The sequence below is a fragment of the Pelodiscus sinensis genome, chromosome 28 (assembly GCF_052426305.1).
Source record: "Pelodiscus sinensis isolate ZL-2025 chromosome 28, ASM5242630v1, whole genome shotgun sequence".
In the NCBI taxonomy this organism is placed as follows: domain Eukaryota; kingdom Metazoa; phylum Chordata; order Testudines; family Trionychidae; genus Pelodiscus; species Pelodiscus sinensis.
Genome location: NC_143079.1, coordinates 13,408,774 through 13,435,360, shown reverse-complemented (window position 1 = coordinate 13,435,360; position 26,587 = coordinate 13,408,774). Strand labels below are relative to the sequence as shown.

The following is a 26,587-nucleotide window of genomic DNA, read 5'->3' as shown; positions in this document are numbered from 1 at the left end:
CAGATCTCTGGTTAATTTGGTTTAAACTTCCCTACAGCAACAGGCTAGAAATTAGCAAAAGCAACAGAAGAAAGTTTTGTGAGAATTTGACAGATTACAGGCTGCAGAGATTGTTGTCAAAGTTTCACTGGAAATCTGGCTTCATCTAATTAATGACGCCTGGAGCCACCCAAGGACGAGAAGCTATGGAAACTTTCATTACCTAGGCAACATGGCTGAGCCCAAACACAAAGTTCATAGGTTTCGCTGAGAACAGGAAAAGGCTGAATTGTGCTTGAGGGACCTTAATCTGGAGTTCTTCCCTTCTCTTCTAGCAGGGGCGAAGACCCAGATTTATCCCCCAAATCTAGGTTTTGTTTAAAAGTTGCCTCCCTATCTGCTAAATTAAGGTGGAAGAAACTGGAAACAGCATCACTGCTCTGAACTCAGATTTCTGCCAGTGGCTGGAAGAGTTGCACTTGTCCGGGACGTTGAGCAGACAAATGTTGTTTTAACCCACTTGGTTTGGATGAAACTTGGTATCGGGAGAGGCCTGCTGCTAAGTGTTGTGTCCATCCCTCTATGCCCTCTGATACCAAGTTCCCCATACTGAAGCGTATGTCTGTTGACAGGAGTGGTACGAGGCGGTCCCCGCCTGCACGGCCGTCAATGGAGTGACATCATCATCGGGCGCCCCGTGACGTCATCATCAGGTGCCCCGTTAAAGGCGACACCTAGGCGATGGCCAAGTCGGGCTATAGTCACAAACCGCCCCTGTCTGTTGGACTCAGGTACTAATTCCTGCAGTACAGATAAGTAGCGGTGTCCTGCTCCAATCCATCTTCTCGCCAAGGCTTTCAAACACTTTCTTGGCAACCCTGAATGCATGCTTAAGAGGGTATATTTTCTTTTGCAGACAGATACATCTCTGCACAGTAGCAATACCTCAAACTCAGAGAGAGTCATCACTAGGGCAAAATATGAAAATCTAATGTCATTTCATCTGGGATAGCAAACACAAACATCCATTAATTGTAACTGCATGGCTGCTACATGAAGAGGTAAAGCTATCTGAGTGCCTTAGCTGCATTCCCATCTCTGAATATGCTTTGACTTGTTTTAAGATTCACCTTAACTCTGAAATTCCTGAGATAATACTGCTTACTTGGGGGATTAATTAAAAAAAAAATCTTGTTTCCCCCACCCCACCCACATATCTAATATTCATTCTTAAACTTACAACAGAAATTCAGAGTTACTAACACCTTGCGAACGGAGATTGTTCACAACATGGAAATGTTCATAACTGACCAAAACGTTATGGTTCTTTCAAAAGTTTACAACGGAACATCAACTTCTTGCAGCTTTTTTATTATGAACAAGAAAAATGCTGCTCCTCCCCCACCCCCACTTTGTTTTAGTAGTTTACATTTAACACAATAATGTAGTGTGTGTGTGACATGTGATTGCGTATTTCAGGTAAGGTACCTGATCAGTTCATAACTCTGGTGTTTGTAACTGTAAGGTTCTACTGTAGCTCCATTTAAACATGGCTTTTATCTGGGAATAGTGAGAGAGACTCCCAGCAGATAACACGAATGTTTGCCATGAAGTTCATATACATTCTCCCCGAAGCCCTCATCTGAAGAGTTAACTAGTCAGAGAAAGAGCGAATGTACAGATCATTCAGCTGAGTATAGCCTTAAAAGCTGGACTGGCATAGCTATGCTGGATGGAGGGTGTGACTATTATTTTTAATTTGTTTTTTAAATCAACAGTTACCCTAGCAAAATCCTTGGTGTAGACGCAGCTACCCCAGTACAATTGTGCTTATCCCTGAACTACCTACACGAGTAGAAGGCCTTTGTCACTGATCTTACTGCACCTACATAAGAGGCTTTTACAGAGATAGCTCTAACAGCAAACCATCCTAGTGTAGACAAGTCAGCACTTTAGGGAAATTTCTGTTTCTGTTAAAGAGCCTTGGTTATGAGCACTGCAGGTGGCCTCCCAAAACATTGAGCAAGTGAGACTGCAGAGGTGAAAGCAATCCAGACTAGGGATGTTAAATATCGGTTAGCTGAATACTCGAGTAACCTCGTGAATTCTTATCAGCTAGTCGACTATTCTATAGTCCCTGGGGGGCAGGGCCGGTGGCCAATGTGCTCCGGCCTCACTCCAGAGGAGCCCCCGACACTTTGCGCTGCTGCCTCTGATAAACAGCTAGCAGTGAAGGGTGCCAGGCCGGAGCTAGTCCACGAGAGGAGCCAGTTTAAAAGTTCCCCATACTGTTTAAAAACCAGACCGGCTTCCTGTTGTCCCATGATGCTGCCTCTGATAAAGAAGCAGCAGTGCAAGGTGGCAGCAGCCCCTGTCTGGGGGGGTTTGAGCTCCTGGACCCAGTGTGAACCAGAACTGAGCCGGGCTGCCTGCCCACCTGGCTCCTAATACACTTTAAATGCAGAGTCACAGGGTGGGTAGGCCCTGGACCCGGCGTGCACCAGGACTGAGACGGGCTGCCCGCCCGCCCGCCCGACTTCTAACACACTTTAAATGCAGAACCGCAGAGGGGGTAGGTCCCAGACCCGCTGCAAGCCAGGACTGATCCAGGCTTCTAAAAAATGTACTGTGGGGGAGGGGGAAATGCGCATACGTCTATAGCATTAACCCATGAGCTTCAGCTTATCGGTTAATCGGTTACACGATGATATCCCTGATCCAGAGAGCTGGGTGATGGGATGAAGCAGAGGTACATCTCACTCTCCTAGACCCTGCATTCTAGCAGAGCGCTCTAGCCCTCTGACTGCCTTTGTGAAAGAACCTCTATTAAGAGCATATATAAAGAGCAGCACGTGCGCCTCTCGGTCCGCAGCAGCGAAATGCATTAAGAATTTCCTACCTGGTGCCCAGCACCCCTGAACTACCGGATAAGAGGGCAGCAAGGCAAGGTCTGAACGCAACCCGGGAGGTGTAGCAGAGGAGCAAGGAAACGAAGGCGCGTTCCACCCGGAAAACGAGCACTGGGACTAGCTCCCCAATTGCCACTTGCCTCCTGCAAAACAGGCTACTTTGCTCTGAATAAAGCAGCCGGTGACGTCCGTCCCACCCGTCACCTGGGGCATCCCCGGCCTTATTTGGGGAGACTTTTCTACTGACGTTGCCATGGCAAAACCAACGGGCTAATCTAGAGCTGTTCAGCAACACGGAGAGAAACCACGTGAACAATGGAACAGGGTCTGGCGCGGGTGTAACCTGAAGGTGTCTGTAACACAAGAGCTTCCCAAAGCACCTGGGCTCCCTGCAAGTGACACCATCTTTCCTTACCAGCAAATGCTAGAGGATTGTATTGCTAAGATCTTCGGCATTCAGCCCCACAGACCCCCTTCCTCAACCCCCCCCCCCACCGCGACAGTGGCACTCTTCACAGCACCCACCAAGAAAAGCTTGCTACATTATTCCCCAGGGAAGAAAACAGCAGAGGAAGAACGTCAGACTGACAGAACACAAGGATGCAAAAGTGACGTGCGGTCATCAGAATGAATATTCACGGAGAATCTCAACTCCCCCGTGTTTTGCCTTGTGCACTAGTGCACGAGTGGGGCTGGCGGAGAGCGGATACTTCCAGCTGATACTTCCGCGGAGCATGGCAAGGGCAGTGACGGGGGGGGGGGGTTCAGTGTGCAGCTCTAGCCCCAGCCAGACTCTGAGAAGAGAGGAAGGTGAGTCACGCGCTCTGCCATTGTTCTCTAAAGAGGGACTCCCCCTCCCGCATCTCTCCTCCCCAGGCCTGCGGTGCTATGGCCCCATGATGCACTGCTTCCCCTCTTCGGGTTGCTGATCTCACCATTACTGCTCTCTCTCCAGTATCCTTTATTTACTCTCCAGTGAAGACTACGGAGGAGCTGGTGGTAACCCGACTCCTCCACCTCCTCCCCGACAGAGGCTGGTTTCCTTTTGGTCATGGACAACCTCAAGAATCAGTCCCGTTAGCTCCATCATCTGGGCTTGACCCTGCGCTTTCACCTGTGGGCCATATCAGAGCTAGACTGGCTCAGGAGAGTCTCCCTTCTTCGCTCTCGGAGAGGACGTTTATAGTAGGCTTTGCAACTGCTTCTGTGTCCACGCAGTCCCTTGCACAGGACACCAGTGCAGCTGCCCCTCTGGACCAGAGGCCGAGATGCATTAGGTCAAAATTCTGGCAACGCGGAGTCCTGTGAGCCTCAGGGTTTTGTTATGGAAATTTTCTGAAGTCAGTGAGAGGATGCAAATGAACATGGAAGAAAGACAGGGATGTTGGGGGCCCTGCGGGGCTCCGGCTCCATCCACCCTGCATTAGTCAAGCTCCTCGCTCGGGTGTCTTGCACCCACAGTCCCAAAAGTGAGCAACCCAGAGGGCTTCTGTGCTGTGTCCATCCTGGAGTTTGTCCCCTTCCCCCGAGCGCCCAACACCCTGACTTGGAGCCTCGCTACAGATGCAGCTTTTCAGGAGTTGCAGCCCGGCACAGGCACCACCCACCCCGTTACCCAGGGGTGATTCTCGCTTGCAGCATGGGGTATAGCTTGGTGCCATGCACCAGGATGTGTCCAGGTGCAATGCGAGCTCTGGCTTTGATCTGCAAAACCCCCGTGGTTTGGGCCTCATGTAACTTACAAAACTCACCACCTGGCAGCTAAACGCTACAGATGCCCAACCTAGATTGGTTCGTCCTGGTAGCGTGTCCTCAGAGGAAGGCTCTGACTTGAATTCACCCTGCAAAAATAAGGTAACCCCCATCATCACCCCCCAAGTAACGTGTCACCACGATTGCTCCTACAAAGCCTAACCTCTGACAAGCTAAAGCAGGGGCAGGGAACCTCAGCTCCTGGGGCTGCACACGGCCCCTGGCTTGCCTGGATCTGGCCCCTGAGGCTTAGGGGTCCTCCCAGCACTGGGGAGCCCACGCTGGCGCTCCAGCCCCCCGCTGCCCACTGCAGGGCTGGAGCACACAAAATCTACCAGCCTGGGCCCCACTAGGCTCAGTGGGGAATTTCTGCATCTCAGCTGACGCCACTGTCAGTGAGGGGTTTGGTGTTTTTTGGCTTCTCACTCATGTGCGGCCCCCACCCCTGAGCTAGAGATCAAGCTTTCGACTTGCACTGTAAAGTGGGTTTCGCACACCTCTCTTCTCTCAGTCCTCTCCAACTTCCTGTCCCGTCTTCACACAGATGTTCTACAAAGATAATACCACAGCCCTGATCCTACTCAGCATCCCCGTCACCATCTAAAGCTCCTACAGCCCCTCTGGCCCACTACATCCCCTCTTCCAGCAGCACCCTCAAGTCCACTGCAGAGTCGCCCCTTTCCGAAATACAACCCCCTTCCTACAAGCATGAATGATACGCCCTGTCCACAATCCTGCACTGAATCTGCTCAAATGAGCCCATCCTACCCCAAGAAATCCAGATCGTTCCGCAGAACGGACCTTTTCCTTTAACCACCCTACGAACGCGCGCCCTCTGCAGCCATCGCCAGAAATCATTTCTCCATCCTCCCGAGAAAGACTCTCAACAGCACTGGGCCGAGAAGAGACCCTCGTGCCACCCCTTACGCTGACAATTCTCTTTTCACATTTGATTGGAGGTGTATCGATTAGCCAGATTGTAATCTATTTAAAACTGCCTGCACTAATTCTGTATAATGCGGGGGTGGGTGGGTTGTTTTGTACTTAGAATATCATGCGGACTCAAGTCAAATGCTTTACCAAATATAATTTAACGGATATTTTGTATCAACCAAACCCGTAATCCCATAAAATGACGACATCCAGTTCGAGAAGACCTGGGTCCCATAAAAACACACAGGCTGACATTAACTGTGCTTCCAACACTTGACGCTTTAGTAACTGCATCCCATATGAGCATCTCTAGCATTCTGCCTGGGATCAGTATCAGCCTATAGTTAACAGGGTCAATCCTAGGGATGTTAAATTTAGATTAATGGGCTAATCGAATAGTCAATGCAATTTGTATCGACTATTCGATTAAGCGATAAGGAGCCTCAGCTTTGAGGGGCTGTTGCTACACTTCAAAGGCAAAAACGCTGCAGGGAGCATGGGGTCCCCCACTGGCCCCGTGCTCCCCACGGCGTTTCAAAGTGGCAGCACCACATGGAGCCCAGGGTCAGCAGGGGAGTCCCCAGCTGACCCTGGGCTCCACACAGTGCTGCTGCTGTGAAATGCTGCATGCAGCCCAGGGCCAGCTGGGGACCCAGGCTGCACATGGCATTTCAAAGCGGCAGACGCCAGGCTCCACCCTGGGCTGCATGAGCGTTTCAAAGCAGCAGTGCCACATGGAGCCCAGGGCCTGGCCCCGGATTCCACACGGTGCTGCCTGTTGAAGCACCCCCTCCACACTCCCACCTTTTTCTGATCAAAGCAGCGGGGGGGGGGGGGGTGGAACGATTAGTCGACTAGTGTTGGAGAGTTGACTAGTCGTTCTCATCCCTAGCCATTCCCATCGGTTGTTTTCAACACGCAACCTGACACAAAATCAGCTGGCCTGCCACTTTTCTAATGCTCCCAAGAAAATGGCACTGTGGGATTCTGCGTTAGCCCACTGCTGATTCTGTGGGTAACCCCCAAGAAGCAACGCAGCGGCAAAAGTGGAGTCTAGAACAAGAACTACCAGTTATGAGCCAGGTCTGCACACAATGGAAGTTCCCTGGGGCAGGCACCAGGCTCTCTCTAGGCCTGGCTAGGGCCTGCAAGTGTGTGGTGATCACATAGAGGGTATGTCTACACTACCCTCCTAGTTCGAACTAGGAGGGTAATGTATGCATACCGCACTTGCAAATGAAGCCCGGGATTTGAATTTCCCGGGCTTCATTTGCATAAGCCGGGCGCCGCCATTTTTAAAACACCGCTCATTCGAACTCCGTGCAGCGCGGCTACACGGGGCACGAACTAGGTAGTTCGAACTTGGCTTCCTAGTTCGAACTACCGTTACTCCTCATTCCACTCAGACATACCCTGAGTGTAAGAAGCCACCTGGGAATTAACATGGACAGCGGTCCCTCCTGTTGACACGAGACCCTCCACACTTGCTGTCTACATTGAACTCCCACCGAGAGCGGGGAACCCCCATCAGCTCAGGCCTTCTCCAGAACCGCGGAAATTACGACTCCATCTCGGAGGTGCTGCAGAGGCTGTGCGTGGCCAGTAGGAGGGGCCACAAGGGCCATGTGGCCAGGCATTGCATTCCACCCACAAGCAAACGGGGGGGGGGGGGGGGGAGGACACAGAAGTGCCTTTGCCATCTCCAGGGAAAACACCCACATCCTCCATCCAGGGTCAGAATAGCGTAGAGCCTCGAGTCCCGAGCACCACGGGAGCAGAAGCCGTTCATATCTCGAAGTGACGTTCTGGCTTCTCTTTCAAAAGTCTACAGCGGAACACTGGCTGAACACAGGTTTGACACCTGATGATGCGGAAGAAAAACGTTGCTTTTATCCATCTTAATGTAAATGAAAGAAGCACAGAAACGGGATCCCTATCCTGCCGCATCTTTATTTTTAAACTTTCCTTTGGGTTGGCAGTTTACAGTTCACACAGAACTGTTTGCTTTTGGGGGGCTGTTCCTACTCTTGCCGGATTCCACATGTCTGGCTCCAAATGAGGGGTGCGGTCGAGGAGTCTGTCTGTAACGCCGAGCTCCTACCATGCCGTTCCCTATGCAAGCTGAGCAATGGGCATATGCCCCACAGAGGTGTCTGCTCCAGGAACCACAGCTGGGGACACAACACCCGTTCACAGGACAGCAGGACCTTCGAGTCTAACGGGGGCTACCCAAGGCTAAGTGTCACCCACACACTTCCTGGGTGAGACGTGCTGTCCCACCTAGTGGGACTGAGACCACTTACCAAGAGAATAATGAGTCTGCTCTACAGCCTTAGCTGGGAGCTCATGCTGCAGAGGCTCAGGTTCGGTTCTGCCTGTTGGGGTTGCGTAAACACGCACTACAATTCCAGTACTCTCAGGCCCAGGGGGTTTCTTTGAAAGGCCAGGGGTCTGGATCCTTCTCCGCCTCCTGGCTTGCACCTCCTCTGCAGGCTGATCTCAGGGACCGCTTCACACGCAGTTCCTGTTGAGAGAAGGCCTGCTGCACTGAACGGAGCGGGGAGCAAGAAAACACTCGGCCGGCTTGGAAGGGTTGCTCTTTGACAGTTGTTCCTTCGAGTGGGCTGCTCCGTGGATCTCTTGCCAAAATAGAGGGAGTGTCTTGCCTAAAACATCTTGATTGGCAGAAGCGAGCATTCCAATCTAATAACGACTAAATAGACACCTTGTAATTGGCCCTTGCTAAATTCCACAGCCTGCTTAGAGGATCCTGGCAACATAATGAAAAAGCAGCTTACGCTGAAAGCTAAACAAACAGTAAATGCATCTGCGACCTGGATCTCTTTGCGGGACATTTCCAGTGTCCACGGCTTGGAAAGTAAACCAGCCTTAGAACCACGACCGACAAGTGGCCCCTTCGCACGGCTCCTCTTGTCACCGCAGCCTCTCGAGGTGTCAAAAAAGGGCCCAGGGATAAACGGCTGTTCCAGCCACCAGCAGGAACTTCTAGTTAACCCGTTTGACACTCCCACCGCTTCGGAGTCTGATTACTGCCTTCTTGGAAGGCACTTTCCAGAGCTGGCTTCACATTTGCTTACAGCTGCATGGAAATTTGGGGGGAGGGGGGTGAACTCCTGTTCTGCATTCTCCAATCCTTTCCATCCCGTTACCGTTAGGACTGCATGGGGAGGAAGCCCCTCTTGGCCATTCCTCCCACACCCAGCCAGCCGGAGGGCTCTGGCAGGGAAAATGGACTGGCCTCCCCAGCAGAGTCCAGCAGGGAGGGGGAGGAAGCTGCAATACAGCTCTTCTTCTTCCAAAAAGGCTCCAATAGAATCAGGCCAGATTTTTCCTCTCTCGGCAAGGAAACATCATGGTTCAATCATGCTGGAAAAATCCACTTCCCAGCTCACCCGCAGCGAGCAGGAATCCTTCCCAGGCAAGGCCGGCAGTTTCTGCAAAATCTCAGCTTACATTTAAAGAAAAAATTCCGTTTCCAGCCTGCCTGGCTGTGCAGAAACCTCCCAGTCATGGCTGGAGCACAGAGATGGCCGGCAAGCCTGCAGGGACCACCCCCCCTTGCTAAGGGATGGGGGGCAGAGGATGAAGGGGCTGAGATGCCACAAGGGCAAGCTGCCATGCTGAGTAACTGGCTGCCCTTGAGGACAGGCTGAGGAGGAGCTTTCGTGGCCTGATTTCCCCAGCAGTGGGTGCTGCCGGAGGGACCAGCCGTCCCAGCAGAGGAATCGGTGGGGAAAAGGAACAGCAAGGACCGATTCCCTGGGGGGAGTCTGCCCTGCCCTGATTGACTGGGGGCAATGGCATGAGTTGGTTTATTTCAGGGCCGTGGGCGGAGGGGGCAGCCAACTTTAACTGATTTGCCTGCCGGGAGGGTGTGGCTGATTTATCAGGAGGGTTGGGGGAAGCAGCCCACCCTGACACACAGAGGGCCGCTCCCAACACTGGACCCCAGCTCAGGGAGGCAGCCACCGAGTGACTAAGAGGACCCTGTGGGGAAGCTGGGGGAGGCCAGAGGTGGACTGTTTGGGGAGGAGCGAGGGCCCGAATGGAAAGGGAGCCTGGCAGGGGAGATGGAGATGGGGAGGAGTGTTGACTGCATCAGGCTACTGCGTTTCGGTGGGAATTTTTCTATTGTAACGAGTTATACAAGTAGCAACGTTTGCTGGGGACAGCAGGCCAGGCCCTGCCGCTCACCCTCATCCTAACAGGGACCAGCAGAATTGAGGGGAAGGCCGTCGAGCAACCGAACCCAGCCGTGTGCTCTCCCCAGAAAGCCACCTGTCCACGCGCACACACCGTTCCTGACCTCCAGGGTTACGTAAATTCATCCCCCTGGGCTGGGAAGCGCTAGCACAGCACCCAAACCTCCGGCACTTCCTTTGGAGCCCAGGAGTGGGCTGGTGAACAGGGAGCTGCACTGGGACCAACCCTGTTCAACAGATTCATCTGTGAGCCGCAGAAAGGGGTAAACAGGGAGGTGGCATAATTCGCAGAGGATACAAAACTGCTCGAGAGAGTTAAGTCCACAGCAGTCTGGGAAGAGCTTCCCAAAGGATCTCACCAAACTAGGCAACTGAGCAACAAAATGGCAAATGAATTTGAATGTTGATAAATGCAAAGTAATGCACACTGGAAAACGTACTCCCAACTACTCATACGATCTGATGAGGGCTAAAATAGCTGTTACCACTCAAGAGAGAGATCTTGGAGTCATTGTGGATAGTTCGCTGAAAACAGCCACTCCATGTGCAGCAGCCGAAATCTCATGATACTAGGAAGAAGAGGGTTGTGCCCACAAAAACTCATGATACTATTTATATATTTTTGTTAGTCTCCAAGGTGCTACAGGACCGTTGTTGTGTTTTAATTTTTTTTAATTACAGACTTACTCGGCTACTCGTCTGAGAGGAATAACTGAGAAGAGGATAGAGCAGCGTTTCTCAAACTGTGGGCCCCAGGGGGGTCACGAGCAACTGAGAGGGGGGTCGCGGTATCACAAGTTTGAGAATCCCTGGGATAGAGAATAAGACAGAGAATATCTTATTGCTTCTATATAAAACCATGGTACGCCCACATCTAGAATGCTGTGTGCAGATGTGGTCGCCTTATCTCAAAAAAGATAGCTTGGCATTGGAAAAAGTTCAGAAAAGGGCAACAAAAATGATTAGGGGGATGGAATAGTTGCCATATGAGGCAAGATTAATAAGATTGGAACTTTTCATCTTAGAAAATAGGAGACTGGGGGAAGGGGATACGATAGAGGTCTATCAAATCATGACTGGTATGGAGAAGTTAATAAGGAAGAGTTATTTACTTGTTCCCATAACATAAGAGTCACCACATGAAATGAATAGGTAGCAGGTTTAAAACAAACCAAAGGAGGTATTTCTTCATGCAGAGCACAGTCAACTTGTGGAACTCCTTGCCAGAGGAGGTTGTGAGGATCAGGGCTCTAACAGGTTCAAAAAGAGCTGGATACATTCATGGAGAAAAGGTCCATCAATGGCTATTAGCCGAGATGGGCAGGAATGGCATCCTTTGCCTGTCTGAAGCTGGGAATGGACGACAGAAGGTGGATCACTAGATGATTCCCTGTTCTGTCCATTTTCTCTGGTGCACCTCGCGTGACATCGACCACTGTTGGAAGATGGGACACTGGGCTAAATCAGGGTTGGGGAAAAAGGCTTCCGTGGGCTGGATCCAGCCCGCCAAGTGGTTGATCAGGCCCACAGAGGCTCTGCCGCTCCCCGGCTCCCAGGCCAATTATGGCCTGTGGATGGGTTAGCCCAGAAGCATCCAGACACTGCCCCTTCTGGGGCAGCCCAGGGCCACTTCAAACATTACTGCCCACCCCTGAGCTAGATGGACCTTTAGTCTGACCCAGTCTGACCGCGCTCATGTTCTTACGAGCTAGAGGATGGGACATTGGACTTGGTGTAAGACACTTGGCTTCAGTTCCTGGCTCAGTCACAGACTCGCTTGGGGCAAGTCTCTCATCAGCACCATAGGGGTGGTATGTCCCTCCTTCACAGGTGTGTCTGAGAGGATAAAATCCAGCGTGACTGCAAGGTGCACAGTCTCTACAGCAACGACAGCCACCACAGCACTTCCAATCGTCCATCAGCCCGCTGCTGTCTTCCAGGCGTGCTTTCCTTACGCTGCAGGAATGCACCCAACCGGAAAGCAGCAGCACACCCCCACAATGGCACTGGCTGCTTTACGGAGTCACTGATTTAAGACTAGCGGCTTTCTTCACCTCCAGCCCAACAACGTCAATCATTCCTTGTCCATGCACAGGCATCCGTGCACCCAAATCACATTCTTACAGGCTTTAGTAAGACTGAAAAAAGCCAACCTAGGGTTCACTCACGCCTCAAACTATCATCTGAGTTCAGTGCCTGTATTAGGTAGGGAAGCAGCTGCATCTCATCCCACCCAGCCCAGCTGCACTGCTGTTCTGAAGTCAGAATGTCTCAGGATTCATCTGAAGCAGCTACAGTAAATACGAGAACCTCACCAAAGAGCAATCCAAAAATACAAAACAGACTTTCAAGCAAAGTTAAAAAAAAAGAAGACGATACCCTGGAGACAAAGGGGCAGGTTCAGGTCTTGTCAACATCCACACAACTTCCAAAGAAGTTGCAAAAAAAAGTTGAAGCATGCAAACCCAGCTCCTCCAAACATCCCAGGGAGCCTAAACAGGGACTAGTCAGTCCCTCAGCTGAGATCAGCTAGGCAGAATTGCTTGTGGCAATCTTTTTGACTTCTGCAAAGCAACTTACCCTTGGAATGAACTTTTCCCTATCTTCTCTTTTTAATTGCTATTCATCCCAAGTCTGCCTCAGAGCAACCCTATGCAGAGTCTTCTGGGAACTCCTTGCCTGTATTTTAACGGTAACAATTACACCTCCCCAATAGAAGGTGAAAGAAAAAGCATCAGGATGGAAAAGGCACCACAACTCAGGACTACACTGAACAAACTGTTGATTTTGCAGTTTGGCCACTGAATCAAGAAGTCCAAAAAGAGGGGGTATGTCTACACTACCCTCCTAGTTCGAAATAGCGGGGTAATGTAGGCATACCGCACTTGCAAATGAAGCCCGGGATTTGAATTTCCCGGGCTTCATTTGCATAAGTGGGGAGCCGCCATTTTTAAAACCCCGCTGGTTCGAACCCCGTGCAGCGCGGCTACACGGGGCACGAAGTAGGTAGTTCGAACTAGGCTTCCTATTCCGAACTACCGTTACTCCTCGTGGAATGACTTTACATTACAAGCGTTAAGCTTGTAAAGTCAAGCACTCTTATGGTTGCCTGTTCAATGTTAATTCAGATTAGGGATGTAAGAGTTTAACCGGTTAACCGATAAGCACTAGCTTATCGGTTAACCTTACCAGTTGGTTAAACTCCCGGCTACCGCTGCCACCAGGAGCCTGCGGAGCGTTTCACCATATAACCGTGTGAATTTCAATCGGTTACATGGCTCGTTTTGTTTTGAATTTTTACATCCCTAATTCAGATTTCTTGTACATATGCATTATGATACCGTCTTTATTTGCATGATCATATGTTATTTTTTCCACACAACTCCTGCCTCGCTGAGTGCTGAATGGTAGTTACTCAATATTCTTTATATCCTCGTCGTTAAACTTGTGGCCTTAGGCCATATTTACTGCACACCATCCAAAACTGGCACTGCACAGAGAAATCATTTCCTCGTGGGCTCTGCAAGGGCACACTGTATCTCAGTGCTCCACAAGCATTGATCAGTCCATGTTCACTATGCTCGTGGGAGAACACCTGGTATTTTCACTCATTTCATAGATGGGAACCTGAGGCTCAAGGAGATAAAAGACCAAAATTTTAAAAAGTTTCAGCTAATGCTCGGTGCCCAATTTGAGAGTTTTTTTTAAATTTACTCCAAAAACGCACCGCGTTGTACATACTCCCATGGATTCGGATGCAGTTATGAGCATTCAGAATTTGTGCAATCAGACCCAGAGGTGTCTAAGATGAGCACCCAGAAAACGAGGATCACACAAGTGGACACTAATTGTGTGAAGTTTGGTTTCAGGGACTTGCCCAGAATCACACAGAAATGGACAGAGACAGAGGTACAATCCATTTCTCCAGGGCAACGTTCAATTGCCTTAACCATGAAACCATCCGCTCTCTTCCTGCCATCTCCTGCCTCATTCATCAACTATCTTCCAGCTTCTGCAACAAAACCCTGGCTGGGACAATTTAGTTGGGGTGGAGCAGGGGGTAGGTCTCAGTGAGGCCTCTTCCAACCCTAATCTTCTACGATTCTATGAAATGAGGCAGGAGTCCTACAGAAAAAACTCTCCTTCGCTGCACAGCCTTGTCTCAGCCCCAGAAAAGGTCCATCTTATGCACTGAAGGGAGGTCCTTCTTGTCCCTTTTGAGGTTCATCCACAACATGGGGAGCAAATAGATCTGTGCTCACTGAATGAGACAAGATTCTATGGGAAAACAGTATGGGCTATAGTATTTGAAGACTGGTCCAAATATTCAAAACTAGGTGTGACGGGTGCTAAAACTTAGGCTTGCAAGTCTAGATTTAGGCACCCAATGATGAAATTTAGAAGCCTAAATGATTTAGGACCCAAGACTCACTGAAGTCAATTGGACTAGTGTTCCTAAGTCACTTAGCCTAAACGTGAGGTTTTTTTGAAAGTACATAACTTAAAATTTCAGACACCACCACAAAACGTACATGCAAGGGAACTGAATTAAGCTTGCAAAGGCAACCTTAAATCTGGAATGTCCCACATTTGCAGTGCCGACTTTTGCTACCTTAATATTCTTGTAGTTTTTGTATGTAATTTCCTAGGTCTGTTTGTTTTTTTTAACTAAACTAAAGAGAAAAAAAAGAAATCCTGTTATGAGGAACCATACTGATGAGTCATGAGCAGCCCTGCAAACTTCAGATCCACAATCCAGACGGCTTGGCTTCACTAGAGCTAAACAGCTAACCAGTAACAGTAGTAGGCTGTTACCCTCTATGCCGGATGAGCCACCAGCCAGGATGAGCCACCTTTTGCCAATGTGCTTCCTAGCTCTTTGCTGACCGCTGAGGAATGCTGGCCCTCAGGAGTCCCTACTTCTATTCCAGGTTCTGGAGCAGTGGGTTCTCTAGGGATTACAGACCCCTCGGCCCCTGCCCCTCCCCCTCTGCCGCTATTCCCCCATCAATCTGCCGCTGTTCTGATTTCTTGCCATTTTAACCAGAAAGGACACTCTCTCAATGACTTAACCACCTGCATTCTGCTACAAAGACCTTTTACATCTGCACTTGAAAGGGAATCCTCTGAACTGTCATTCATGTTAAAATTCGACACTCTCCGAGAAGGAATGAACAAACACTCAAACTATCTTACCCATTACCAAGATAGCTTCCCCAATTATCACCTCTAATACCATTAGCTCACAGACATCCCACTCTCCCCACCTCTAATATCATCAATTCACAGACACTTACCTTCCTTCCTCCCCCCCCCCCCCGCATCCCCCTCCTGTTCTGAAATGTGATTTGTCCTTTTCATATGTGTTCATTTTTTTTAATTGTATCCTTTGGTATATATGGTTGTGACTATTTTCTTCCACTATTTGATGTGAGGAAGTGGGTCTGGCCCACGAAAGCTCATCACCTAATAAACCATCTTGTTAGTCTTTAAAGTGCTACATTGTCCTGCATTTTGCTTCTGATTAAGCATGTGAGGGTATGTCTACACTGCCACCGTAGTTTGAACTAGGGTGGCAGTGTAGACATACCCTGAATGTTTAATCGATTATGGTTAACTGGCGGGGGCTGAAGCAACCCCCCACCACCTTGGAGCAGCCCCCACCCATGACAGGCCTGGCCCACCTGGTGCGGTGTGCTCTGGGCAGAGGCACAGCAGCACAACTGAAGCAGGCCCCATTTGCTCGTGCAGTGGGCCTGGCCCAAGCGCACCAGGACCAATGCCTGCCTGGGGGGTGGGGTGGGGGGGAGGACTCCAGCCCAGCTGGGTTGGAGCAGCCCTCCAACCACCCCCATTTAATCGATTTACCGGTTACACATAATGTTTAACCGGTTAACTAATTAAATGAGATTTTACATCCCTAGTTCTGATCCTTCTTTGCTCCTCACTCCCCTGCATCCCTCCTCTTCCACACCATGGGGGTTCCAGCGGGGGAAAGGGGAGAAGGCAGGAGGGAGTGTCCCTCCGCAGGCAGGAGAAGCCACTGCAGGGCATGCCCCGCTCAGCTCCTGCTGCCCCGAGACGGAGCATGCTCAGTGCACAGGAAAAGTTCCTGCCCAATGCAGAGAACTCCAGGTTTTGACGGACTTCACTTCTGTGACCCCAGAACAAGCCTGTCAAATTCAGCTCTTCTCCAAAGCAGACACACCAGGGCTTCTCAATGAAAACTCTGAAAGAAACTTCTCTAGCACTCCCTGCACAACAGATGTTCCCAGACGACAGTCTCAGAAGCACCTGAAACATTTTCACTGAAATTAAGAAAAAAAAAGTCAGCCTGAGGCATGGAAAATTTCAGCCTGAATAATTAGTACTCGGCTTTTTATTATAAACAGGCTTTATAATTAATAAACAGGCTTTTACAATGGAAAACCATGAGGCAACTTTAACTCTCAACGCCCCTGCCAGCTCCACTTATAATGCAGAGTGAGGCCACCTCGGAGCACATAAGCTATTGAGTTTGAGCAAAAACGGGTGTAAAGCATTGAAACCAAAATGAATGACTGTCTTTAACCATCAATAGGTTTCCTCAGGGTGACAATAACCTGGATCAGCAATTACAATGCACTCTGCAGGGTCAATTTAAAAAAATCACTTTTTTATTTAGTTTGGACTTTTCTAATTATATTTAAATCCTGTCTATCTTTGAAAAAATAAATCTGTTACAAATCAAATCTGAATGTAGAACAAAATGTGTTAAGGACTAAAAAGTTATCATCATCTCTTAAAGCGTCCCACTAAAAACTGCAGAACCCATGAGCTCTGACAAGAACTTTGAGTTAAAGGCTGCTTCTCTATATAAAGAAAGAATTGGGAAAAATATCTAACCTTTGAGGTCAAGCTTTATAAATATGGCACAACAGGTCATCCACTGTATTAAGGGATTGTTCTGGTTAATACAATTAAATTGTATATGCTGTTTTGTGTGTTTCATTAAATTCCAGCATGACACAAACCATGAGCAAAAAGTTAATTATTGAGTAAATAAGCAATAGATCATTCAGCATCTTTTAGCACACTAAAAATATTGAATTAATAATCCAGAAACAGTTATATATTCGCTTAAATAAATATATAATTATAGTATACACTCATAGTCAGGGCTTGACAAACCGCGGCGAAATCAACTCGCCAGCCCTGCACTGCGCATGTGCAAGACCCGCATTGCGCATGCGCGCGCCGCCAGTAAACGGGGTGACCGGCTGAAATCTACTCACCACGGGCAAGTAGATTCACTGGTTTGTCGAGCCCTGCTCATAGATAGCAAAAAGATGTCCCAAATCTAGTGTGAAGACCCTATTAAGTTGGAAATCGAAGTCCCTTAATAGGGATGTCAACCAATGAGAATACGCTTTCTTGGAAAATAATTAAAGTACAATGGAAAAGTCTGATTACCACTGACAATTTCAATCACCTCCATTTAAAATCAATCAGCTCTGCCGCACTGAAGGAGATAAATCACCGTGGAAGTGACCAGCTACATAGTTTCCATGGCAAAAGCAAGTAGAAAACCTCAAGCTTGCCCTTTTCCAGGGTCCGAACATTTATGCCCATTCTAGGAGTTTCTGGGAACTCCTGCATTGACCCTGTGCAGCTCTGCTGGTGACATGACTCTAGGCACTTGGGAAGTTGCATGCGTGACCCTTCTTTTCACACTAGCATCGAGTAATTATATCAAACTAGGTAACTAGAGGGACCATCCATCCTCCGAGCCACACCGCATTGGCCCTCCCCGTATCAGAAGACGACTCCCGTCGTCACATTCATCCAAGAAACGAGGCCTGTATTGGTAAGCACAAGGCAGAGCACCAACACAACAGACTCAAATGCCATCTGTCCTTCATACAAGCTGAATCCCAAACTACCTTAGGGGTGTGAAAGCAATACTAGAAGCAGCACCAACATAATTACGGCCCACACTGCACATGAAATATTTTCCAGTAGTACCTGCAAGACAGTCCTGCCCAAGATGCTGAACTCTCTCAGATGACTCTCATGCTATGTACGTAGGCAAGGTAAGGGTTCAGATGCCACTGGAAGTGTAGAGGAGCTAGGTAATTAACAGTATGGGGGGCTTCTGACAAATAAACACATAACAGACATCAATCCATCAGAGAGAAAGTGGTGGATGAACCCTGACTCCAAGTTTCCTGGAGTTAAATAGAATAGGCTACAGACCCAGCTTTCCTTTGTCTTATTTATTACATCACTGTAATGTGCAGGATTTATCAATAAGATAAAACAGATGTGACCTCTCGGATACTTTAAAATAGAAAAAAAAATCTTTCAGGCTTTTTACATAATAAAGCAGCCAAAAAAAAGCAGGTGGAGTCAACCCCCATTTTGGAAGTGAGAAGTCATCTTAAATAGGGGGTTCCGTGTGGGGAGGGAAAGAACCCAATGGAACTAAAATGCTAACAGGCATGGAAATCGGCATTCCAAATACAGCTGCAATCATCAGCTGTCCTGTTTGTCCCATAGTGCAGGGCCCAAAAGAGGCATCCAACCCTCCGTAAATACTACAGGCAGCAGAGATGAAAGCGAGCTCAGTCAAGCAGTCTGCCTCACAAGACCCCACAACTTTTACCTACAGTATTACTAGTCCTGTTTATTACTGTAGGGCTTCAGGGCCAACCAGACATGGGGCCCTGCTGGCACAGAATTTAGGGAGTCTTGTTTGAAATGCGAGAAGTGATAGGTCTTCTAGCCTCTACCTGAGGAGATGACTCTTCGGTGCAAAACTTCTTATCAGAAAAGCCATCCTGATATTTGTTATATTCAGGGCATATACAAAGAGAATTTAGGTACAAACCAATAATGCTATTTCGGGAATACTGCAGTGTCACAAGACTCTGTTGGAATCCAGAACCTTAACACACGAGAGCCAAAACAGAGAGAAAGCCGGCTGCTGCTCCCTCAAGTAGACAGCCACAATTCACTCCAATTCGCACAAGGCTGACTCTTTACAGACTGATTACACAAACCCCAGATCTCATGCTTCCCTGCAGAGCCCCGACCCAGGAAATGCCTCCCACATAACATGACAGCTTGTCATTTTCAGAGTTTTCAAGTGCATCACAATAGTCACCCCAAGACAATATTCCTTTCCGTCATTTCATGCCTTTGTCTCAAGTTCCGCTCTCCATGTATTGTCCTAAATTCCCTTACTTCAGCAGGTTGGAGAGGAAATATTCATTGGCTCTTACGCTCCTTCTTAATGGTCTCAGAGCCAGCCTGTATGTTTCAGGCTCTTGTCACCTCGCCATGGTCAACCCCTCCAGCACCTAGATACCATCTTTATAGACACCATATGCAAAACACAAGACAGACCAACCCTGATCATCCCGAATGCTCTTCTTTGGACCCCAACAATTTGTCCATGTGTTTCCCAGACCATGGTGCCTGAACGGTGCAGGCCACTCACATACCGGAGCAACAAGTTCCCTATGGCGAGAGAACACCCCTGCAGCTGCAGTCCAAATTGCACTGGGCTCTGAGAACTCATTTTCAAGCTGCTGCCCATCATCACACTGAGAACCGTTTTTTCCAAGCACCTCCCTCCCACCGAGTGTCTGTTTCCAAACTCCCACGCCCACGCCCGAGCTCGGCGAGAGGACTGACATATTTCCAAGTTTAATTTCAATTGGTCCCCCCCCCCGGGTCCATTCAAAACACAGCTGCTAAAACCTTACGTGGCCTGATCACGTCAGCCCTTCCAATCCCATCCACTGACAACCCCTTTCTCCACCGCATCCAGTACACACGGCTTGTACTGATCTTTTAGGTCCTTCCCAGCTTTGCCCTGCCCTGCCTTTCCATTGCCACCTTCCTGCTTCATCAGTCCTTCACCCAGCACTACCAGCTAACCTCTCTTCCGATTTCTCCCACTATCGCTTCGGAGTCCCATAAGCCTAGAACATCCTCGCGCTCTCAAAACTAAAACCCATCAAGCCCTGCCCTTCCTCAAGTCTCATTTTAAGACTAATTTCTACCATGATCCCCCAAAACACCGACAGCTGATGGCCAGTTGAGACTAGGCCTGTCCTTTATCTGTCTCAGTTACTAAAACCCACTTTATGCCAAACGAGGCTACTGTTCCTATTACCCTCTCCTCAACTCACCCCTCCCCATTTGCTCAGTTCACCTGCTGAATCTTGTAAGCTAAACTTTGGAGGATGCGGACAGTGATTGTCTACTGCCCAGCCCATTGGCTAGGGCCTCTGGGCAGTACCGGAACAGTTTCTAGATTTTAAAGCCAGAAAGGACCATTAAAATCATCTAGTCTGACTTCTTCCATGACAATGGCCACCAAATTTCACCATGTAGTTCCTATGCCAGCTAGGGTTGCCAGACAGTTTCAACAAAAATACCGGGCACATTGACATGACATCACAATCTACATTCCATCGTATTTAGAGAATACTGGACATTTCTATTTTCTCAATTTGTTTCCTGAACAGAAAACTCAAATACTGGACTGTCCGGTTCAAAACCGGACACCTGGCAACCCTAGCACCAGCTTCACAAGTTCTGACTGAGCTGTGACATATCCTTTAGAAAGACATCCAAACTTGGTTTAAAGATGTCAAAAGATACACAGTCCACTAGTACCCTAGGAAAGCTAAGCAAAGATCACTGCTAAAAATGTGCTCCTTACGTCCTCTTTGAATTTGTCTAACTTCTAATTCCTGCCATTGGATTTTTTCATGCTTTTGAAAATAGCTCATGCATTTCTTAAATTTCTTTTTGATAGGAAAAAAAAATCAATGGAAGTTCTTACATCTCTCCACATAAGGCAGCAGGCTGTCCAGTCCTTAGACCCTCTTGTAACTGTTCCCTGAACACGCTCCAAATTTTCAGCACCGTCTTGAAGTGTGGTTACCAGAACTGGGCACGATATTCCAATGTAGGTTGCACCTCTCTAAAGAGCCATGGGGCAGGGAGGACTGACAGTGCAGCCAGGAGCCCCGTGGTGAAGCTGGGGAGGTCTGGCCCCGCCAGTGGCATGGGGGCCAGAGCTGGAGCCCGGTGGCAGCAGTGAGGCCGGGTTCTGGGCCAGAAAGAGCCAGCAGCAGGGAGCAGTGACAGGCTGGGAGGCGGATGGCAGGGGACCACCCCATGTCCGACAAACTTCCTTGTTCAGGACCAACCAGGTTGGTCCAACCTGTAACGGTCTGGTGTATACACAGATACACCACTTCACTGCTCCACTACTGATGCATTCTGAGGCAGCACTAGCCCTCTCAGCTAGAGCATCCCATCAAAGCTCAACTTCATTTGGTGGCTCCCCATCACCCCAATCCACTTCAGAATCCCTGCTCCCTACCGTGCAGCTCCCATTCTGCAAGCACGAGCTACTTTCTCTGTCCCTAGATGTATGATCTGCATTTGGCTGAATTGTATCTGATTGTATCAAGCTTATAAAAACACATCTAGAACATTCTGTATTAGTGACCTGCTCGCCTCATCCTTTACTACCCCACCAACTCGTGTGACATTTGCAAACTTTAAATGAAATGATTTTATACTTTCTTTCAGCTATTTGATAAAAATACCTCAACCCAACCCTATAAAAGAAGTCCTCACAGGACCCCATCCAAAGTGTTTAAACATATGCGCTGCACTGTTTTTGAACAACGCTTGTTTTTTCGCCAAAACATTGAGCAAAAAGTCAGGTACTCCAATGAAGTCCAAGCGTACAACATCAACACTTTTACCATCCATCATACCTTTGTCAGCCACTTGTGGTCCCACTAAAAACTGATTGAAGTTAGCTGAAGACTACTTCTTTTCCTAGTAGCCCTGTTTACCAGGTTTCGTTACATAACCATCTCTTAGATCAATGTCCGGCTAACAGGCCTATAATTACCTGGGCTATCCTATTTACTCTTTTAAAGTATGGGTACATTAGCTCACTTCTAGTTCTCTTGAATTTCCCCACCATTCCAAGATTTATTAAATGAAACATATTACTTATCTTCTGCCTATGCTTCTAATCTTACTTTGCCTCTTTTTTTATTTCTTAGTCCTTGCTGGTATTTGTCATTCCTCCCAATCGAGTCTCGTGTGTGAAATTTATTAATACAAATAACAGTGACAAACGGCAACTATAACCTTTACTCAGCCACACCGGCATATTTGTATAATCATGCCCTCAAGGCAAGTACAGTCTAGCTGTTCAGATCTAAATGAAAAGCCAAAAGTTCTAATTCCTAATTATCAGTAAATGGATAATTAAAACACAGTTATGTCATATGGCTGAATGCGGTATTGACCCGTGTTAATGAACCAACGACCAAATGGCTAATAATTCAAACATCATTTAACACTCAACGACTGTTGGAGCCAGATGGTTTTAGATACCATATTTTCAGAGATAGGTGTAAAGAAGTGAGCATGAATGTAAGTCACAACTTAAAGGAAAGTCTAAATCTCTTCATAGGAATGCATGTAAAACCCTCCTATCAATAATTTAGCAAAGGCAAGTGTGAATAATGGGTTCATTAAAACCTGGCCAAACGATGGACATCACTTAAAGGGTTTTGTTTCCAACAATAAAACATTAAGAATTGAAAAGCATTCAATGCCAACTAACCCGATTCCTTTAGAGCATTATTTGTACAAGTCCTCGTGCCAGTTGCTTTCAGGCATACAAGGAAACAAGCCATCCATGCCCCAGGTATTGCGGCCTGTTTTAAATGCCACAAGTGAATAGAGCAGCTTCTGATGACAGCAGAATTAACCGGTTCTGCTGGGCAAGTTTCTCAGGCTTCCCTTAATCATTATTAAGAGTCACTCAAGCATGGCATTTATCTTGTTCAGGCCTTTCACCTCAAGAGACAAAAGTTCCAGAATTAAATCAGCAGCCACGGGAAGGGCCCCGATCACTGATAAGGTGTGCACCTCCCCAAGGAAAGGATGACAATAGGTTCCAGTTGGGGATAAGCAGGCAGGCAGGGAACCTCTCAAGGCCACCGGAAGACAATGAGCCCCTGAGGTTGTGGCATTTGCAGAGCAAGGATTTGGGGATGGGGCATTGCTGGGTGTTCTGGGGAATTCAATTTGCTCTCCTTTGCACTCTGTCTAAGGCTTGGTCAATTTGCTTAATCACTTCTCTAAACGCTGATGGAGAGACAGACAATGTCAGCCCATTAACAGCTTTCAAAAGTCTAAGAGATCCCTTTAAATGAGAAAAGCAATGCAAACAGAAGAAACCCATGGTCAGGTTTCTCAGGTTTTACACATGTAACAGGACTCCCCACTGGATTCTTTATTAGCTTTCCATCCAGAATTTACATTTGAGCTTTAAATGGCAGGCGTTAGAAATCAAACAGCAGGCATGTTTCTTTTGCATGGAACTTAAGTTATTGCAGAATCGACAGCTCCTCCCCCAGCAGATAAGAGCTAGTTAAGTAAAACAAATACACCACCAAGTGAGAATCTTGGATATTTCCCACAAACACTCATTAAAGAGGCAGGATCAAGTCAAGTCTGCCCCTTATTTTTTGTGCCTCTGTGGTTTTAAAAAAAAGTGTTTACAAAACTCAGATCCAAGAGAGACAACGCCATGAAATTACAACACAGGCACCACGGCCCTGACCCTGCAATTTGTCACACACAGGCAGACTGCTGTGTCCACATGGGCCATCCCCATTAATGGGGGTCTGTGCAAGCACAGAAGTCCGCATGAGAGTGACAAATTGCAGCATTGGGAGCCTTCACCTTTAAAGCAAACCATCCTGAGCAATGTTTGCAACCCAAGCAACAGAGCACAGCACAGGCACCTGGCCATTCGCATTACAATAGCCCCCAAAGGGCCCGAGAAGGAGTGGGGCTCCTTCACGCTGAGGCCCCCAACCCTCATAACAGGGCCCCCCTGTGCCACCTCTGAAATCACTGGGTCTCTGGACAGGTCCCTTGTCCAGCCAAGTGCGGCACTGGGACGGCAGAGGGAAAAAACGGCCTCACCCTCAATGAAACTGTGAGCAAAACTGACTAGCGACTGCCTGCCAGCAAGCAGAAGGAGCCTGTTTCACCTCCCAAGTTAGGAGAAAGACGAAAAGTGAACACGCAGCAGCAGCAAAGAATGACACTGAGACTTGCTACACCAGAGTTCTACTGCCACAGTCTAAGGCGAGGTCCATGCAATAAGCCAGGGCGAGGGTGTGTGTCTGGCAGGCCTGATGGTTAAGCTGACAGTGTGTAACTTCCCAAAGAGCAAGGGGCACAAGTTTGGGACCCTAGCTTCAGCGGGGTTCTGCACAGCCATTTAGTCTGTCCGCATCCGCTTGAATGATCAACCCAGGCAGGGGCGAATGAATCCGAGAGCAAAGTGACGCTTTCCCCATCCCGGCCCATGCGGTGGAGGGCCCATGCGGTGGAGGTCTCGCTGTACCAAGGGGAACACGTGCACCCCAAGGAAAGGAACGAGGGTAGAAAAACCGCCTCCCTCCTCTCCTCGGCTTCGGAATGAAAATCAAAACTCACTTCTCCAGGGGGGCAGTCTCCCCACCATTCTCAGCAGGATGAAAACCTGCCCCAAACAAAGAGTCAGAGACAGCCAAAGCCACCCCAGACCCCATTTGGCCCTGGCCATCAGAGCTCTCCCCCTCAGGTAGGGAGGGGCAAGTCTCTCCCCCACTGGGCTGTGGGGAGAAGGGAGTTCTTGTGACAGCACAGGGGCCAAACCAAAGTGAGCAGCACTTACTGTACGAGCACCGCCAGGGGACAGGGCTCCGTTGGGCAGATAGGGGCTGCCCAGCTCGGGGATCATCAGGAAGGGGTAACCTGGGTAGGGGGGCCCCTTAAAGAAGCCTCCATCTTGCTGTCTTCTCACTACTGGAGAGAAAAGAACAGGCTCAGCTGGGGCATGGGCGGAGGGGTGCGAGCGGCCCGCCAGTGGGAAGATGGCAGAACCGCTGGAGTTTTTAAAGCTGGAGAAAAGGGGGCCCCAAAGTGAAGTGGAGTGAGCGACACTGGGGATCCTTGCCCGGAGCCCGCCTCGCTGGGCCGGGCAAGCGGGGAGGAGAGGGGGGCCGGGCAGGGAGAAAGAAAACAAAGAAGTTACGAGTCTGGCGACGCGTCTGCAAGTACCCGAACGATGTAAACAGCGAAGAGGGAGGGCGGGCGAGCTGCGGGGGGGCGCAGGGTCCTCCAGGGCCTGGCTCCCTCAGCCGCGGCCGATGTGGGCCGGGGACTAGGCAGAGCCCAGGGGGCCCTTCCAGTCCAAGGCTTGCTCCTGGCCCGGGGGCGACTCCCCACCGATGTGGCACGGGGGTGAGGGGGACACGGGGAAAGGGAGGCGGGCCGGAGGGCGAGGGGCTGGGGTGAGCGAAGGCGCACCGGGAGGCGAAGGGCACAGGGGCAGGAGGCCGGGGCCAGAGGGGCTCAGGGGCAGGCTGGGGTGAGCCAAGGCGCACCGGGAGGCGAGGGGGACAAGCGCGCAGGGGAGTGGGTGGGAGGCACAGGGAGCAGTGGGGCAGAAAGGAGCCCGAGGAGGTGCCGGGGGAGCAGAGGGGGCAGACTGTAGAGCACAGGGCTAGGGCCGGGGGCGCTCGGAGCGCGCTGGGGACGGGGGCGCTCGGGGCGCGCTGGGGACGGAGACGGGGGCGCTCGGGGCGCGCTGGAGACAGAGACGGGGGCGCTCGGGGCGCGCTGGGGACGGGGCCGGGGGCGCTCGGGGCGCGCTGGGGACGGGGCCGGGGGCGCTCGGGGCGCGCTGGGGATGGGGCCGGGGGCGCTCGGGGCGCGCTGGGGACGGGGACGGGGCCGGTACCTTCGGCGAGATAGTCCCGCGGCTTCTGGAAACTTTCTCGGGGCTGCGGCGGCGGCGGGCGCTCCGCCTGCGGGGAGACACAAAGGGGAGAGGGGTGAGCGCTGCCCCCAGCCCGGCCGGCCCCGGCCCCGGCCCGGCCCGGCCCCTCACCTCCGAGTCGGAGCCCGAGGCGCTGGCGCGGCGGTTCTCGGACTCGTGCACCAGCGAGGACTTGAGCTCGTCCAGGTCCCCGTGGGCCGAGCCGCGCCCCGCGCCCTTGTCCTGCTCCTCGCCCTCGTCCTGGAAGGGGATCAGCTCGTCCGGGGCGCCCAGGTCGTCGCCGCCCGCGGGCGGCAGCTGGGGCATGGTGCGGCCGGCCCGGCCAACTTCGAGGCGCGGCGCCGGCCGAGTGCGGGCTGCGGGCGGGCGGGCGCGGCGCTGCTGCTCCCTGCGCCGGCGGGGCCGGCCCCTCGCTCGCCGCCCGGGGAGGGTCGGGCTGGAGGGCGGCCGGGAGGGTGGAGCTCCCGCTGCAAAATGACACCGGCCGGCGCGGGCAGGCCGGGACCACCGCCTCCGCCGGGACCCCCAGCTGCACAGAGCCTCCCCCCCGCTAGGACCTCTGTCCTGCCCCCCCCGGGACCTCCAGCTGGGACCCCCAGCTGCTCAGAGCCCCCCCCCGGACCTCCAGCTGCTCAGAGCCTCCCCCCCCGCTGGGACCACTGTCCTGCCCCCCCCGGGACCTCCAGCTGGGACCCCCAGCTGCTCAGAGCCCCCCCCCCCCCCTGCTCAGAGCCCCCCCCCCCCAGCTGCTCAGAGCCCCCCCTCCCCCCCCCTCAGCTGCCCCCCCCCCCCGGACCAGCTGCTCCCCCCCGCTGGGCCCCCCCCCCCCCCCCAGCTGGGACCCCCAGCTGCTCAGAGCCCCCCGCCCCCCCCCGGGACCTCCAGCTGCTCAGAGCCCCCCCCCCGGCCTCCCCCCCCCC

General features: G+C 50.6%; 1 protein-coding gene across 2 annotated transcripts in view; it reads right to left on the bottom strand.

The window, feature by feature from the left end:
- TCF7L1 (transcription factor 7 like 1) overlaps nucleotides 1-26,047 on the bottom strand; it is a 97,925-nt gene extending 71,878 nt beyond the window's left edge. Inside the window, exons 1-3 of one of the 2 annotated variants that reach the window (XM_075910880.2) lie at nucleotides 25,779-26,047; nucleotides 25,629-25,695; nucleotides 24,561-24,691 (exon numbers count right to left, since the gene is read on the bottom strand). In XM_075910880.2, the coding sequence (XP_075766995.2) occupies nucleotides 24,561-24,691; nucleotides 25,629-25,695; nucleotides 25,779-25,973 (393 nt within the window). In that variant the 5' untranslated portion in view covers nucleotides 25,974-26,047. Of the gene's footprint in view, nucleotides 1-4,639; nucleotides 4,892-24,560; nucleotides 24,692-25,628; nucleotides 25,696-25,778 lie in introns of those variants that run through there. The other variant, XM_075910882.2, reaches the window with a different exon arrangement.
- Nucleotides 26,048-26,587: the final 540 nt, after the last annotated feature.